The 17,406-nt window shown below is 43.9% G+C and overlaps 2 protein-coding genes across 2 annotated transcripts in view; one reads left to right on the top strand and one right to left on the bottom strand.

The window, feature by feature from the left end:
• Positions 1-6,696, bottom strand: part of LOC311110178 (fatty-acid amide hydrolase 2-A-like) — a gene marked incomplete at its 3' end in the record, with an annotated part of 13,159 nt that extends 6,463 nt beyond the window's left edge. The window contains exons 1-7 of the mRNA XM_084188731.1: positions 6,403-6,696; positions 5,251-5,333; positions 4,929-5,065; positions 3,820-4,029; positions 3,389-3,508; positions 1,678-1,813; positions 3-105 (exon numbers count right to left, since the gene is read on the bottom strand). Of these exons, the coding sequence (XP_084044857.1) occupies positions 3-105; positions 1,678-1,813; positions 3,389-3,508; positions 3,820-4,029; positions 4,929-5,065; positions 5,251-5,333; positions 6,403-6,594 (981 nt within the window). The 5' untranslated portion in view covers positions 6,595-6,696. The remainder of the gene's footprint in view (positions 1-2; positions 106-1,677; positions 1,814-3,388; positions 3,509-3,819; positions 4,030-4,928; positions 5,066-5,250; positions 5,334-6,402) is intronic.
• LOC311110201 (uncharacterized protein) overlaps positions 1-17,406 on the top strand; it is a gene marked incomplete at both ends in the record, with an annotated part of 397,005 nt that overhangs the window by 196,025 nt on the left and 183,574 nt on the right. The window lies entirely within an intron of this gene.

Genomic DNA, 17,406 nt, shown 5'->3' with positions numbered 1-17,406 from the left:
ACGACTAGCTGCTGATCGACAGGAGACACCAGAGGAGAGCCTCCATCGTGAGGAACAGAGAAAAACCGTAACCTCTTCAGATCCACCTCAGACGACAGAGACAACCTGCAGAGAGAGAGGGGGAGAGAGAGAGAGAGAACGAGGGTCAAACAGAAAGAGAGAAGAAGTGGTCATATCTGGGTGTTATTAACATGGATTTATTGTGTCTCTAACAGAGAGAGAAGAAGTGGTCATATCTGGGTGTTATTAACATGGATTTATTGTGTATCTAACAGAGAGAGAAGAAGTGGTCATATCTGGGTGTTATTAACATGGATTTATTGTGTATCTAACAGAGAGAGAAGAAGTGGTCATATCTGGGTGTTATTAACATGGAGTTATTGTGTCTCTAACAGAGAGAGAAGAAGTGGTCATATCTGGGTGTTATTAACATGGATTTATTGTGTCTCTAACAGAGAGAGAAGAAGTGGTCATATCTGGGTGTTATTAACATGGATGTATTGTGTCTCTAACAGAGAGAGAAGAAGTGGTCATATCTGGGTGTTATTAACATGGATTTATTGTGTCTCTAACAGAGAGAGAAGAAGTGGTCATATCTGGGTGTTATTAACATGGATTTATTGTGTCTCTAACAGAGAGAGAAGAAGTGGTCATATCTGGGTGTTATTAACATGGATTTATTGTGTCTCTAACAGAGAGAGAAGAAGTGGTCATATCTGGGTGTTATTAACATGGAGTTATTGTGTCTCTAACAGAGAGAGAAGAAGTGGTCATATCTGGGTGTTATTAACATGGATTTATTGTGTCTCTAACAGAGAGAGAAGAAGTGGTCATATCTGGGTGTTATTAACATGGATTTATTGTGTCTCTAACAGAGAGAGAAGAAGTGGTCATATCTGGGTGTTATTAACATGGATTTATTGTGTCTCTAACAGAGAGAGAAGAAGTGGTCATATCTGGGTGTTATTAACATGGATTTATTGTGTCTCTAACAGAGAGAGAAGAAGTGGTCATATCTGGGTGTTATTAACATGGATTTATTGTGTCTCTAACAGAGAGAGAAGAAGTGGTCATATCTGGGTGTTATTAACATGGATTTATTGTGTCTCTAACAGAGAGAGAAGAAGTGGTCATATCTGGGTGTTATTAACATGGATTTATTGTGTCTCTAACAGAGAGAGAAGAAGTGGTCATATCTGGGTGTTATTAACATGGATTTATTGTGTCTCTAACAGAGAGAGAAGAAGTGGTCATATCTGGGTGTTATTAACATGGATTTATTGTGTCTCTAACAGAGAGAGAAGAAGTGGTCATATCTGGGTGTTATTAACATGGATTTATTGTGTCTCTAACAGAGAGAGAAGAAGTGGTCATATCTGGGTGTTATTAACATGGATTTATTGTGTCTCTAACAGAGAGAGAAGAAGTGGTCATATCTGGGTGTTATTAACATGGATTTATTGTGTCTCTAACAGAGAGAGAAGAAGTGGTCATATCTGGGTGTTATTAACATGGATTTATTGTGTCTCTAACAGAGAGAGAAGAAGTGGTCATATCTGGGTGTTATTAACATGGATTTATTGTGTCTCTAACAGAGAGAGAAGAAGTGGTCATATCTGGGTGTTATTAACATGGAGTTATTGTGTCTCTGTGCATGTTGTTGTTGTCCCTCTATACCTGTCAGCGTTGGCTCCTCCCATAACTCTGAGCATGGGCAGCAGGTCCTGGGCATAGCGACACATGGGGCCTGTACACAGGAAACCAGGCTGCTGCCCTGAGGCCGGGGGGAACTGGCCCACGTTAGATACTACACCTACAGAGAGAGAGAGGAGAACTGACCCATGTTAGATACTACACCTACAGAGAGAGAGAGGAGAACTGACCCACGTATACTGTCCAATCAATTGAATTTACCACAGGTGGACTCCAATCAAGGATAATCAATTGAAACAGGATGCACCGGAGCTCAATTTTGAGTCTCATAGCAAAGGGTCTGAATACTTATGTAAATAGATTTGCAAAAAGTTCTAAAAACCTTTGTCATTATGGGGTATTGTGTGTAGATTGATGAGGGAAAAACATTTATTTAATCCATTTTAAAATAAGGCTGTAACGTAACAAAATGTTGAAAAAGGAAAGCGGTCTGAATACTTTCTGAAGGCACTGTAATACATTACTACTACCATAATATATATGTATATAGAGCCATTACTGCATGGAACTCCCTTCTGTCTCATATCGCTCAAATGAACAGCAAACCTGGTTAAAAAAAAACAAATAAAACCACACCTCACGGCACAGAGCCTCTCCCCTATTTGACCTAGATAGTTTGTGTGTATGTATTGATATGTAGGCTTTTTAAAATTGATGTAGTTCTGTCCTTGAGCTGTTCTTGTCTGCTAATGTTCTGTATTATGTCATGTTTTGTGTGGACCCCAGGAAGAGTAGCTGCTGCTTTCTCAACAGCTAATGGGGATCCTTATAACATACCAGATACCAAAATACACGCACACCTGCCAGCAAAACCAACACACAACCACACACCCACACCTGTAAGCAAACACAACCACACTCACCTATAAGCAAACACAACCACACAAACACACCTGTAAGCAAACACAACCACACACACACACACCTGTAAGCAAACACAACCACACACACACACCTGTAAGCAAACACAACCACACACACACACACCTGTAAGCAAACACAACCACACACACACACCTGTAAGCAAACACAACCACACACACACACACACACGTAAGCAAACACAACCACACACACACACACCTGTAAGCAAACACAACCACACACACACACACACACACACACACCTGTAAGCATACACAACCACACACACACACACACACACCTGTAAGCAAACACAACCACACACACACACACACCTGTAAGCAAACACAACCACACACACACAAACACACACACCTGTAAGCAAACACAACCACACACACACACCTGTAAGCAAACACAACCACACACACACACCTGTAAGCAAACACAACCACACACACACACACCTGCAAGCAAACACAACCTCACACACACACACAAACACACACCTGAAATCAAACAACCACACACACACACACACACACACACACACACACACCTGTAATCAAACACAACCACACACACACACACACACCTGTAAGCAAACACAACCACACACACACACACACACCTGTAAGCAAACACAACCCCACACACACGACTAGAAGGAACTGGCCCTCGTTACATACAACACAGAGACAGCAGACTGGTGTCAGTGTCACACACACACACACACAGGATGTGTCTCTCTAAAAGAGGGATAGATACAAACCTCCACGAACACAACAGGTGTCAGACTTGAGGGCCTCACCTGATGTGGGCTTGTGGCCGAAGATGCCGTTGAAGAATGCTGGGATGCGAATACTGCCCCCAACATCTGAGCCAACCCCTATCACTGAACCGCCGCCCCCCAAAATACTGCCCTCCCCTCCTGAGAGAGACAAACAGAGAGATAAAGGTCATACAAGATGCAGTAGCACTTTGAGTCACACTGACGTACAACAATATATTCAAGGTTGACAGTAAAGGTATCATTCTATTGTCTACTCCTATTTCATTCCATCGTATTCCAAACATTCCATTCCCATTCTATTCCATCATATTCCAAACATTCTATTCCATCATATTCCAAACATTCTATTCCCATTCTATTCCATTGTATTCCAAACATTCTATTGCCACTGCATTGCATTGGATTCCATCCATTCTATTCCATTCTAGATTGACAGTGATGTAACTAACCGGAGCTTCCCCCTGGTATTCTCTCCAGGTCGTATGGATTGTTGGTGATTCCATACAGGCGGTTATGGGATTCAAGCCACATGCAGAGCTCACTACAGTTAGTCACCCCCAGAGGAATGGCCCCTGCCCTCTTCAGCAGAGCCACCGGGGGCGCGTCCGTTGCCGAAATCACCCCCCGCCGTGACACCAGCCCTGTGGAGTTAGGCATACCTGGAGAGAGAGAGAGAGAGAGAGAGAGAGAGAGAGATAGAGAGAGAGAGAGAGATAGAGAGAGAGAGAGAGAGAGCGTGAGAAAGAAAGAAAGAAAGAAAGAAAGAAAGAAAGAGAGAGAGAGAGAGAGAAAGAGAGAGAGAGAGAAAGAGGGGAGAGCGAGAGAGAGAGAGAGAAAGAGAAAGAGAGAAAGAGAGGAAGAGGGGAAAGAGAGAGCATGAGAGAGAGAGAGAGAGAGAGAGAGAGAGAGAGAGAGAGAGAGAGAGAGAGAGGAAGAGGAGATAGAGAGAGAGAGAGACAGACAGAGAGGAAGAGGGGAAAGAGAGAGCATGAGAGAGAGAGAGAGAGAGAGAGAGACAGAGAGAGGAAGAGGGGAAAGAGAGAGCATGAGAGAGAGAGAGAGAGAGAGAGAGCGAGAGAGAGAGAGAGCGAGAGAGAGAGAGAGACAGACAGACAGACAGAGAGAGAGAGAGAGGGAGATGGGAGAGGGATGGTGACAGTAAACAAGGTATTAGAACAAACAAGGCTTCTATTTCAACTGTAGTAGTTCAGTTCAATAGTGAATGGCACAGCGACAGATAGACTTTAGCAACAAACTTTGCATCAAGGACAACCAGTGGGGAAATAACATTGATTGCAGCACAGGCACAACTATAGGTCATGGTATTGACCATGTTGATCATATTATCCTCAGTATAAGTAGCATTAGCAGCCTATCCTGGATGCAAGACTCCATACTTTAGCACCAAATGTTGTATCAAATATTGAAATACAACTGATAGCAGTACTGCTGCAGGTCAGGGCAGTGACCCTATTTACCAGAGTAACAGGGTATATAGGAATAAAGTTACTCTATTCTATTCTAATCAACATTAGAAGAAGTAGCATTAGCAGCCTACCCTGGAGGGAGAATGCCTCTTTGACAGTGAAAGGGACCCCCAGTAGAGGAAGCCTGTCTTCCAGAACATCCTCTCCTCCTGTCTCCTCCTCTATCAGCTTATCAACCTGGGCTGCCTCCTGCAGGGCCAAGGAAAACCTGAGAGAGATAGGTGGAGGGATGGAGGGAGGAGAGGGGGATGGAGGGAGAGAGAGAGTAGAGAGGGGTGGTAGAAGGGACGGAAAGAGAACAGGAGGTAAGAGATAGATGGAGGACGGGAGGTCTCTCTCACTCACTCACTCACTCACTCACTCACACACTCACACACTCACAGTCTCTCTCACCTGTCCTTGACCATGGCATTGATGAGAGGGTTAATCTGTTGGATGCGGTCTATGTAGGCCTGTACTACCTCCACACTGGTTACCTGAGAGAACAATTATATCAATTACAGTATCATTCATCAAGATATGCCCTGTGTCCCAAATGACACCCTATTCCCTGTTAGTGCACTACCTTTGACCAAAAGTAGTGCATTACATAGGGAATAGGATACCATTTGGGATACAACCATTATCAATCCAAACAAGAAACGAGAAGCGCAGATGTGAATATTTAGGATGAAGATGTCTATTCTCACACTCTGTAAACACTGTAAAGCTATTCTGAGAGGGTGCAATTGACAGGATGCATAGTGACATTTTCCAGATGCTCAAAGCACTGTACATAGTAGAGAGAGAATGGGAGTAGGGGAAAGAGTTCCTAATGATTCTGAATGTATCCCAAAATGGTACCCTATGCCCTTTATAGTGCACGACTTTCAACCAGAACCCTATGGGCCCCGGTCAAAAGTAGTGCACTATATAGGGAATCGGGTGCCATTTGGGATGCAGCCTGCTCTGACAACAGTGACCTTTGTACAGGTAAAGTAAAGTCCCCTCCGGTGGCTCTACGTGGCCCCCTGCCACTATTGTTTAAGTTCTAGAAGTAAATCCCTCTCAACAGGGAGCCCGGCTCAACCATCAAAAGCCACACTATGGGTCTGTCCCAAATGGCACCCTATTCCGTATGTAGTGCACTGCTTTTGAACAGAGACGTGTATGGAATAGGGGACCATTTGGGATGCAAACTACAGTATATCCTCTGTGATGTGACAGGATGTATTTTATATGAAACACTAATTCAATAGCCTACTTTATTCAAGTAGGCCCAGAGTAATACAAGGACTATTAGGTACTAAATACAGTAAACTACTATGTCAGTAAACTACTGTCGTAAAGTTATTACTAGCCTACAAATCCCAGCATTCGTCAGTACCACCGAGTCACCTTGCAGCATCTTTCTCTTCCCTAAACATTCCGAGCTGCGATGCATAATAAAACAAGTAACTGGCTGTTCTTAATTTATCTAGGGCCTATCTATATGAATACACGTTATGTCATGATCTACCGGGTTGCATTTACCTATCAAACAACACTTTAATAAAGTTCACCTGCCTCTCTCCGTCGAATCATGCGGGCGAGCCGCATCGCCGGGACCCTCAGAAGTGGGTTCGTGATTGGTGGGAGCCTCGTCGCCGACCTGTCCGCTCCCCGCCGCGGCGCGAGTAGCTGGAAGACGGCGAACAGCATCCCGACCGCCCCGCGCAGCAGCGAGGCCAGGAACTTTTCGAACCGTGTCATCGCCATTACTACCGATATCGGAAGACTAGCCTATTTGGACATGAGATCTCGGGTGCCAGAAATTGCCGTCCTACTAAAAAAGATCAGCCTCTATCAACTCTCCCAGAATGCACCGGGGGTGCTGTAATAAAATTCACCTCTGCTAGCTGGTGGTGTTATGTCAGACCCACTGTTTGTATGGAATTTTCAGACAAGCTGTCTATAAACTGTTTTTAAACATCACTGTGATAACGAAAACATCGTGAAGAAAAATACAATCAAATATGTTGTATTACATTAGGTTTCTTGTATGAAAGTTAGCCGGAATTTCCGTTGGAGACCCCATACAATCCGATATGTTAGTTCACAATCACAATGAAAACTGGCCTATCTGATGAAACTACACAGTGATACAATTACATTACATTGTTGTTATACAGTATGTTGTAGCAGGAAGTGCTGTCTCTGCAGTGTCGTTGTTCCGTTTACCACCACTAGATAGCAGCAAAGATCTCTGAACCGTCAGTCCAACGCTTCAGCTTCCTCCATGCACACCCGCAGAGAGACAGTACACACGCACTATTTAGTGTGTCCGAGTGGTTTTTAAACCCCCTATCAGTTAAGACCTACTTGTCAAACATGCAGTACGAAGGAATAGGCTGACTGTATACGTGTGCAGGAAAGGAATCAAAATACAGCTAATTTTTGGTGGAAATGTGTAAAGAAATTAAAATAACACATGACATGATGCATTGGTCTTGATATTTACTGATGAGTGAGCTTACCTGTAATGGTTATCAAGCACCAATAGCAATCTCTCATTAGCCTTCACGTCTTGATTGACAGACCAACTGTCCAATAGAGAGGCAGGAGGCAGGACATCAATTCCTTTCCAGCCATTATAATGAGCTCCTCCTCATATAGCTCATCCCACCAGCCTCCACTGACAGCAAACTAACCATTCCCATACAGAACATTGTTAATATGATGAGCCATGGAATATCTGTGCAGCTTCGCTCCTCCATTGGTTTCCACTTGTGTGGCTTTTGCTAACAAAGAAATGTTAGAAACCAAAAAATGAACACCCATCCAGTAAAAAATCTCACTTTTAAAAGTTAATATTCTATTAACTCATACCCAAATAATGTTGTTGACTCATCCTATACTCGTATTTGTGGCCAAAGTATAAATTGGAGAAAAATTGTCAAAACCTCCACATCAAACAGACTGTTTAAAAAATGCTTGCTATTTATTCAGAGAGAATGATGTCATCCTCCTGAGGATGAGCTGGCCAATCAGCGATCTACTCACATGAATATTTCTATGACCGGTATACGCCCCATTCTGTTGTTGGGGTACGCTCACACCATTCCGACACACAAAACAGATTTTTAACATACTTATTTACTATTTTTTGGAAGCAAAACTATTTCACTCATATTGTCAGAAGTTTGAATCCAGTTGGTACTTCCTGTCTACAGAGACTAAAACCTGGAAGCAGAGCAGAGAGGACTGTCTGGAGAGAGGAGCAGACCTGGTGATCATAAACAGCAGAGAGGACTGTCTGGAGAGAGGATCAGACCTGGTGATCATAAACAGCAGAGAGGACTGTCTGGAGAGAGGATCAGACCTGGTGATCATAAACAGCAGAGAGGACCGTCTGGAGAGAGGAGCAGACCTGGTGATCATAAACAGCAGAGAGGAACAGGTGAAAGAAAGAGACATTTACGTTTTAGTCATTTAGCAGATGCTCTTATCCAGAGCGAATTACAGAAGCAATTAGGGTTAAGTGCCTTGCTCGAGGGCACATCGACATATTTTTCACCTAGTCGGCTCATTGATTCAAAGCAACAACCTTTGGGTTACTGGCCCAACACTCTTAACTGCTAGGATACTTGCCGCAGACATATTAAATATGCATTATAAAGGTTTGGTATCATTTCAGCCAGTAGTTTTGAAGGTAGCGCTCAGCAGCCAAAACAAGTCTCCAAAATGTGGTATCCATTTTGTATGATATGTTACGTCCTGCCCCCAATTCATATGATATGTTACGAATTAGTACAATATGTTATGAATTTGTAAGTGCTTAAGATCCCATTCAATCTCTTTAACAATGTTGTTTTCTGTGCCACAACAACAAATATTTATATTTGGGTTGAAACCAAATGGATGGACCTGGATTGGTCTGACTGACTCTGTTACTGAGGGGACCTGGAAATGGGTGGACGGCACCCCACTGACCACCCCAAGGTAAGAGACTACTGCTCTAATAACACTGACCACCCCAAGGTAAGAGACTACTGCTCTATAATAACACTGACCACCCCAAGGTAAGAGACTACTGCTCTATAATAACACTGACCACCCCAAGGTAAGAGACTACTGCTCTGATAACACTGCCCACCCCAAGGTAAGAGATTACTGCTCTGATAACACTGCCCACCCCAAGGTAAGAGATTACTGCTCTAATAACACTGCCCACCCCAAGGTAAGAGATTACTGCTCTAATAACACTGACCACCCCAAGGTAAGAGACTACTGCTCTAATAACACTGACCACCCCAAGGTAAGAGACTACTGCTCTATAATAACACTGACCACCCCAAGGTAAGAGACTACTGCTCTATAATAACACTGACCACCCCAAGGTAAGACACTACTGCTCTATAATAACACTGACCACCCCAAGGTAAGAGACTACTGCTCTATAATAACACTGTCCACCCCAAGGAAAGAGACTACTGCTCTATAATAACACTGACCACCCCAAGGTAAGAGACTACTGCTCTATAATAACACTGACCACCTCAAGGTAAGAGACTACTGCTCTATAATAACACTGACCACCCCAAGGTAAGAGACTACTGCTCTATAATAACACTGACCACCCCAAGGTAAGAGACTACTGCTCTAATAACGCTGACCACAGTGTAAGGAGTAGGACTGATTCTCTGTGTTGTTCATACTCTACGTTCTGAGAGAGTGGTCAGTCTAACTCTGTGTTGTTTCTACTGCAGGTATTGGGAGAGTGGAGAACCTAATGGGGGTGGAGTGGAGAACTGTGGGTTTATTTCTTACTTCTTATCAGCCAAAGAATATGGTGGGATGTTGAGTGTCTCAGGGCAATTCATTGGATCTGTGAGAAATAGGCTTCTCTGGCTGAGTTTACACAGGCAGCCCAATCCTCATCTTTCGCCCAATAAGTGGCAAAATATCTGATCTTATTGGTCAAATACCAATTAGTGGCAAAATAATCAGAAGTGGGCTGCCTGTGTAAACGCAGCCTGGTACTTTCTCTGCACTGCTGTTTAAGGAACTATACATACAGGATGAAATCTAAGGTGGAATTACACTGAGAAAAGTATCTTAATTTACATATATTTATATTTTAGTAATTTAGCAGACACTTTTATCCAGAGCGACTTACAGGAGCCTTTAGGGTTAAATGCCTTGCTCAAGGGCACATCAACAGATTTTTCATTTAGTCTGTTCAAGGAATCGAACCAGCAACCTTTCAGTTACTGGCCCAACGCGCTTAACCGCTAGGCTACATAGAGTGGAGAGCTTCGTAGTTGACTGTTTTATGATGATAATGTTGTTTTTCTCCCGTGGGTAAGGGGGTTCTGTTTTTATGAGGTATCCATGTTTGAAATATCCCTTTTTGTAAAATGTACTACTAACCTTGACAAAATGCATTTGTATTTGTATGTTTTTACATTGAAATAAAAAGAAAATAAACTTTGATTAAAAACAAAAATATTCTTAACATGTGTGGTGGGCCTCAGTGAATTACCATTTAGGCTTTCAGACTTGTTGATCTTCGACTTAACATACAGAAGGAAGGTCTTGACACAATTTAAGTACTTTACACAGGGCTGGAGTTATGGGCGGGCCTTAAGGGGCTGGGCCCGCCCTACCGTACCTCCTTGCCCGTCCAAATAAAAGATTGAAATATTGATCATTTATTTGACAGAGATGCCCGCCGACAGAAAGAAGCGTCAATCTCAGATAAAGCATCAGAGTGGGCGAAACAGCGCCCCTCTGTCTCAGTATGTATAGACCATGTATCTGATGCTGTCTGGACAAAAATAGTATGGCATGTCATACTATTTCTGTCCAGACAGCATCAGATAGATGGGATACATACACTGAGTGTACAAAACATTAAGGACACCTGCCCTTTCCATGACATAGAATGACCAGGTGAATCCAGGTGAAAGCTATGATTCCTTATTGACGTCACTTGTTAAATCCACTTCAATCAGTGTACATGAAGGGGAGGAGACGGGTTAAAGAAGGATTTTTAAGCCTTGAGACAATTGAGACATGGATTGTGTATATGTGCCATTTAGAGGGTGAATGTGCAAGACAAAAGATTTAAGTGCCTTTGAACGGGGGTATGGTAGTAGGTGCCAGGCACACCGGTTTGTGTCAAGAACTGCAACGCTACTGGGTTTTTCACACTCAACAGTTTCCAGTGTGTATCAAGAATGGTGCACCACACAAAGGACATCCAGCCAACTTGACACAACTGTGGGAAACATTGGAGTCAACATGGGCCAGCTCTCTGTGGAATGCTTTCGACACCTTGTAGAGTCCATGCCCCGACGAATTGAGGCTGTTCTGAGGGGAAAAGAGGGGGTGCAACTCAATATTTAGGAAGGTGTCCTTAATGTTTTGTGCACTCAGTGTTTATACAGTGGGGGAAAAAAAGTAGTCAGCCACCAATTGTGCAAGTTCTCCCACTTAAAAAGATGAGAGAGGCCTGTAATTTTCATCATAGGTACACGTCAACTAAAAATTCCAGAAAATCACATTGTAGGATTTTTAATGAATTTATTTGCAAATTATGGTGGAAAATAAGTATTTGGTCAATAACAAAAGTTTCTCAATACTTTGTTATATGCCCTTTGTTGGCAATGACACAGGTCAAACGTTTTCTGTAAGTCTTCACAAGGTTTTCACACACTGTTGCTAGTATTTTGGCCCATTCCTCCATGCAGATCTCCTCTAGAGCAGTGATGTTTTGGGGCTGTCGCTGGGCAACACAGACTTTCAACTCCCTCCAAAGATTTTCTATGGGGTTGAGATCTGGAGACTGGCTAGGCCACTCCAGGACCTTGAAATGCTTCTTACGAAGCCACTCCTTCGTTGCCCGGGCGGTGTGTTTGGGATCATTGTCATACTGAAAGACCCAGCCACGTTTCATCTTCAATGCCCTTGCTGATGGAAGGAGGTTTTCACTCAAAATCTCACGATACATGGCCCCATTCATTCTTTCCTTTACACGGATCAGTCGTCCTGGTCCCTTTGCAGAAAAACAGCCCCAAAGCATGATGTTTCCACCCCCATGCTTCACAGTAGGTATGGTGTTCTTTGGATGCAACTCAGCATTCTTTGTCCTCCAAACACGACGAGTTGAGTTTTTACCAAAAAGTTCTATTTTGGTTTCATCTGACCATATGACATTCTCCCAATCCTCTTCTGGATCATCCAAATGCACTCTTGCAAACTTCAGACGGGCCTGGACATGTACTGGCTTAAGCAGGGGGACACGTCTGGCACTGCAGGATTTGAGTCCCTGGCGGCGTAGTGTGGTACTGATGGTAGGCTTTGTTACTTTGGTCCCAGCTCTCTGCAGGTCATTCACTAGGTCCCCCCGTGTGGTTCTGGGATTTTTGCTCACCGTTCTTGTGATCATTTTGACCCCACGGGGTGAGATCTTGCGTGGAGCCCCAGATCGAGGGAGATTATCAGAGGTCTTGTATGTCTTCCATTTCCTAATAATTGCTCCCACAGTTGATTTCTTCAAACCAAGCTGCTTACCTATTGCAGATTCAGTCTTCCCAGCCTGGTGCAGGTCTACAATTTTATTTCTGGTGTCCTTTGACAGCTCTTTGGTCTTGGCCATAGTGGAGTTTGGAGTGTGACTGTTTGAGGTTGTGGACAGGTGTCTTTTATACTGATAACAAGTTCAAACAGGTGCCATTAATACAGGTAACGAGTGGAGGACAGCGGAGCCTCTTAAAGAAGAAGTTGCAGGTCTGTGAGAGCCAGAAATCTTGCTTGTTTGTAGGTGACCAAATACTTATTTTCCACCATAATTTGCAAATAAATTCATTAAAAGTCCTACAATGTGATTTTCTGGAGAAGAAAATTCTCAATTTGTCTGTCATAGTTGACGTGTCCCTATGATGAAAACTACAGGCCTCTCTCATCTTTTTAAGTGGGAGAACTTTCACAATTGATGGCTGACTAAATACTTTTTTCCCCAAATGTAGTATGACAGAGGGGCACTGTTTCGCTCACTCGGATGCTTCCTCTGGTGATATACAGTGAGGGAAAAAAGTATTTGATCCCCTGCTGATTTTGTATGTTTGCCCACTGACAAAGAAATGGTCAGTCTATAATTTTTATGGTAGGTTTACTTGAACAGTGAGAGACAAAATAACAACAAAAAAATCATAGAAAAACGCATGTCAAAAATGTTATAAATTGATTTGCATTTTAATGAGGGAAATAAGTATTTGACCCCCTCTCAATCAGAAAGATTTCTGGCTCCCAGGTGTCTTTTATACAGGTAACGAGCTGAGATTAGGAGCACACTCTTAAAGGGAGTGCTCTTAATCTCAGCTTGTTACCTGTATAAAAGACACCTGTCCACAGAAGCAATCAATCAATCAGATTCCAAACTCTCCACCATGGCCAAGACCAAAGAGCTCTTCAAGGATGTCAGGGACAAGATTGTAGACCTACACAAGGCTGGAATGGGCTACAAGACCATCGCCAAGCAGCATGGTGAGAAGGTGACAACAGTTGGTGCGATTTTTCGCAAATGGAAGAAACACAAAAGACCTGTCAATCTCCCTCGGCCTGGGGCTCCATGCAAGATCTCACCTCGTGGAGTTGCAATGATCATGAGAACGGTCAGGAATCAGCCCAGAACTACACGGGAGGATCTTGTCAATGATCTCAAGGCAGCTGGGACCATAGTTACCAAGAAAACAATTGGTAACACAATACGCCGTGAAGGACTGAAATCCTGCAGCATCTGCAAGGTCCCCCTGCTCAAGAAAGCACATATACAGGCCTGTCTGAAGTTTGCCAATGAACATCTAAATGATTCAGAGGAGAACTGGGTGAAAGTGTTGTGGTCAGATGAGACCAAAATTGAGCTCTTTGGCATCAACTCAACTCGCCGTGTTTGGAGGAGGAGGAATGCTGCCTATGACCCCAAGAACACCACCCCCACCGTCAAACATGGAGGTGGAAACATTATGCTTTGGGGGTGTTTTTCTGCTAAGGGGACAGGACAACTTCACCGCATCAAAGGGACGATGGACAGGGCCATGTACCGTCAAATCTTGGGTGAGAACCTCCTTCCCTCAGCCAGGGCATTGAAAATGGGTCGTGGATGGGTATTCCAGCATGACAATGACCCAAAACACACGGCCAAGGCAACAAAGGAGTGGCTCAAGAAGAAGCACATTAAGGTCCTGGAGTGGCCTAGCCAGTCTCCAGACCTTAATCCCATAGAAAATCTATGGAGGGAGCTGAAGGTTCGAGTTGCCAAACGTCAGCCTCGAAACCTTAATGACTTGGAGAAGATCTGCAAAGAGGAGTGGAACAAAATCCCTCCTGAGATGTATGCAAACCTGGTGGCCAACTACAAGAAACGTCTGACCTCTGTGATTGCCAACAAGGGTTTTGCAACCAAGTACTAAGTCATGTTTTGCAGAGGGGTCAAATACTTATTTCCCTCATTAAAATGCAAATCAATTTATAACATTTTTGACATGCGTTATTCTGGATTATTTTATTGTTATTCTGTCTCTCACTGTTCAAATAAACCTACCATTAAAATTATAGACTGATCATGTCTTTGTCAGTGGGCAAACGTACAAAATCAGCAGGGGATCAAAAACTTTTTTCCCTCACTGTAGTTTTAGCAGAGAGGAAGAGGCGAAGTGAAAGCTCACTCTCGCCAAATTCTGTCCGAAATAAGCCCGGTGCATTTCTATGGGCATTATTTGCAGATCTAAACTTGTCGCCTGCCTTCCTGCCTTTGGGACAATGACTACCATTGTTAGGGAGGAGACATGAGCATCTCGCCATTATATACAGATCTCTGGTTTCGGCCTCTTGCGAATTGGAAAGGAAAGTTGGTGGATGCACAATGCACTGTTATGTTACACTGTCTCCCGAGTGGCGCAGTGGTTTAAGGCACTGCATCGCAGTGCTAGCTGTGCCACTAGATATCCTGGTTTGAATTCAGGCTCTGTCGTAGCCGGCCGCGACCGGGAGACCCATGGGGCGGCGCACAATTGGCCCAGCGTCGTCCAGGGTAGGGGAGGGAATGGCCGGCAGGGATGTAGCTCAGTTGGTAGAGCATGGTGTTTGCAACGCCAGGGTTGTGGGTTCGATTCCCACGGGGGGCCAGTATGAAAAAAACAAAAATGTATGAACTCACTAACTGTAAGTCGCTCTGGATAAGAGCGTCTGCTAAATGACTAAAATGTAAAATGTAATGATGCTGGCTTCCCCTATATTACTAGAGAGCGTTGGTTATGTAGGCCTGTTTATTACCCCAGAATGTCCGTTATTCCAGAGGCGCAATATGTTCTTTAGGATGCATTTTTTATTTTTATTTTTTTATTTCACCTTTATTTAACCAGGTAAGCCAGTTGAGAACAGGTTCTCATTTACAACTGCGACCTGGCCAAGATAAAGCAAAGTAGTGCAATAAAAACAACACAGAGTTACATATGGGGTAAAAAAAAACCTAAAGTCAGAAATACAACAGAAAATATATATACAGTGTGTGCAAATGTAGCAAGTTATGGAGGTAAGGCAATAAATAGGCTATAGTGCAGAATAATTACAATAGTATTAACACTGGAATGCTAGATGTGCAAGAGATTATGTGCAAATAGAGATACTGGGGTGCAAAAGAGCAAATTAAATAACAATATAGGGATGAGGTAGTTGGGTGGGCTAATTTCAGATGGGCTGTGTACAGGTGCAGTGATCGGTAAGGTGCTCTGACAACTGATGCTTAAAGTTATTGGGGGAGATAAGAGTCTCCAGCTTCAGAGATTTTTGCAATTCGTTCCAGTCATTGGCAGCAGAGAACTGGAAGGAATGGCGGCCAAAGGAGGTGTTGGCTTTGGGAATGACCAGTGAGATATACCTGCTGGAGCGCAGACTACAGGTGGGTGCTGCTATGGTGACCAATGAGCTAAGATAAGGCGGGGATTTGCCTAGCAGTGATTTATAGATGGCCTGGAGCCAGTGGGTTTGACGACGAACATGTAGTGAGGACCAGCCAACAAGAGCGTACAGGTCACAGTGGTGGGTAGTGTATGGGGCTTTGGAGACAAAACGGATGGCACTGTGATAGACTACATCCAATTTGCTGAGTAGAGTGTTGGAGGCTATTTTGTAAATGACATCGCCGAAGTCAAGGATCGGTAGGATAGTCAGTTTTACGAGGGCATGTTTGGTAGCATGAGTGAAGGAGGCTTTGTTGCGAAATAGGAAGCCGATTCTAGATTTAACTTTGGATTGGAGATTCTTTATGTGAGTCTGGAAGTTGAGTTTACAGTCTAACCAGACACCTAGATATTTGTAGTTGTCCACATACTCTAGGTCAGACCCGTCGAGAGTGGTGATTCTAGTCGGGTGGGCGGGTGCTAGCAGCGTTCGATTGAAAAGCATGCATTTAGTTTTACTAGTGTTGAAGAGCAGTTGAAGGCTACTGAAGGATTGTTGTATGGCATTGAAGCTCGTTTGGAGGTTTGTTAACACAGTGTCCAATGAAGGGCCAGATGTATACAAAATGGTGTCGTCTGCGTAGAGGTGGATCTGAGAGTCACCAGCAGCAAGAGCGACATCATTGATATACACAGAGAAAAGTGTCGGCCCAAGAATTGAACCCTGTGGCACCCCCATAGAGACTGCCATAGGTCCAGACAACAGGCCCTCCGATGTGACACACTGAACTCTATCTGAGAAGTAGTTGGTGAACCAGGCGAGGCAGTCATTTGAGAAACCAAGGCTATTTAGTCTGCCAATAAGAATGCGGTGGTTGACAGAGTCGAAAGCCTTGGCCAGGTCGATGAAGACGGCTGCACAGTACTGTCTATTATCAATCGCGGTTATAATATCGTTTAGGACCTTGAGCGTGGCTGAAGTGCACCCGTGACCAGCTCGGAAACCGGATTGCATAGCGGAGACGGTACGGTGGTATTCGAAATGGTCGATGATCTGTTTGTTAACTTGGCTTTCGAATACTTTCGAAAGGCAGGGCAGGATGGATATAGGTCTGTAGCAGTTTGGATCTAGAGTGTCACCCCCTTTGAAGAGGGGGATGACCGCGGCAGCTTTCCAATCTCTGGGGATCTCAGACGTTATGAAAGAGAGGTTGAACAGACTAGTAATAGGGGTTGCGACAATTTCGGCGGCTAGTTTTAGGAAGAAAGGGTCCAGATTGTCTAGCCCAGCTGATTTGTAGGGGTCCAGATTTTGCAGCGCTTTCAAAACATCAGCTGTCTGAATTTGTGTGAAGGAGAAGCGGGGGGGGCATGGGCAAGATGCAGCAGAGGGTGCAGAGTTGGTGGCCGGGTTAGTGGTAGCCAGATGGAAAGCATGGCCAGCTGTAGCAAAATGCTTGTTGAAATTCTCGATTATTGTAGATTTATCGGTGGTGATAGTGTTTCCTAGCCTCAGTGCAGTGGGCAGCTGGGAGGAAGTGCTCTTATTCTCCATGGACTTTACAGTGTCCCAAAACTTTTTGGAGTTAGTGCTACAGGATGCAAATTTCTGTTTGAAAAAGTTAGC

The sequence above is a fragment of the Coregonus lavaretus genome, assembly GCF_964263955.1.
Source record: "Coregonus lavaretus genome assembly, contig: SUPER_35_unloc_2, whole genome shotgun sequence".
NCBI classification, from domain to species: Eukaryota; Metazoa; Chordata; class Actinopteri; order Salmoniformes; family Salmonidae; genus Coregonus; species Coregonus lavaretus.
The sequence above is the reverse complement of the archived record's forward strand: the minus strand, read 5'-3'. Positions and strand labels throughout refer to the sequence as shown.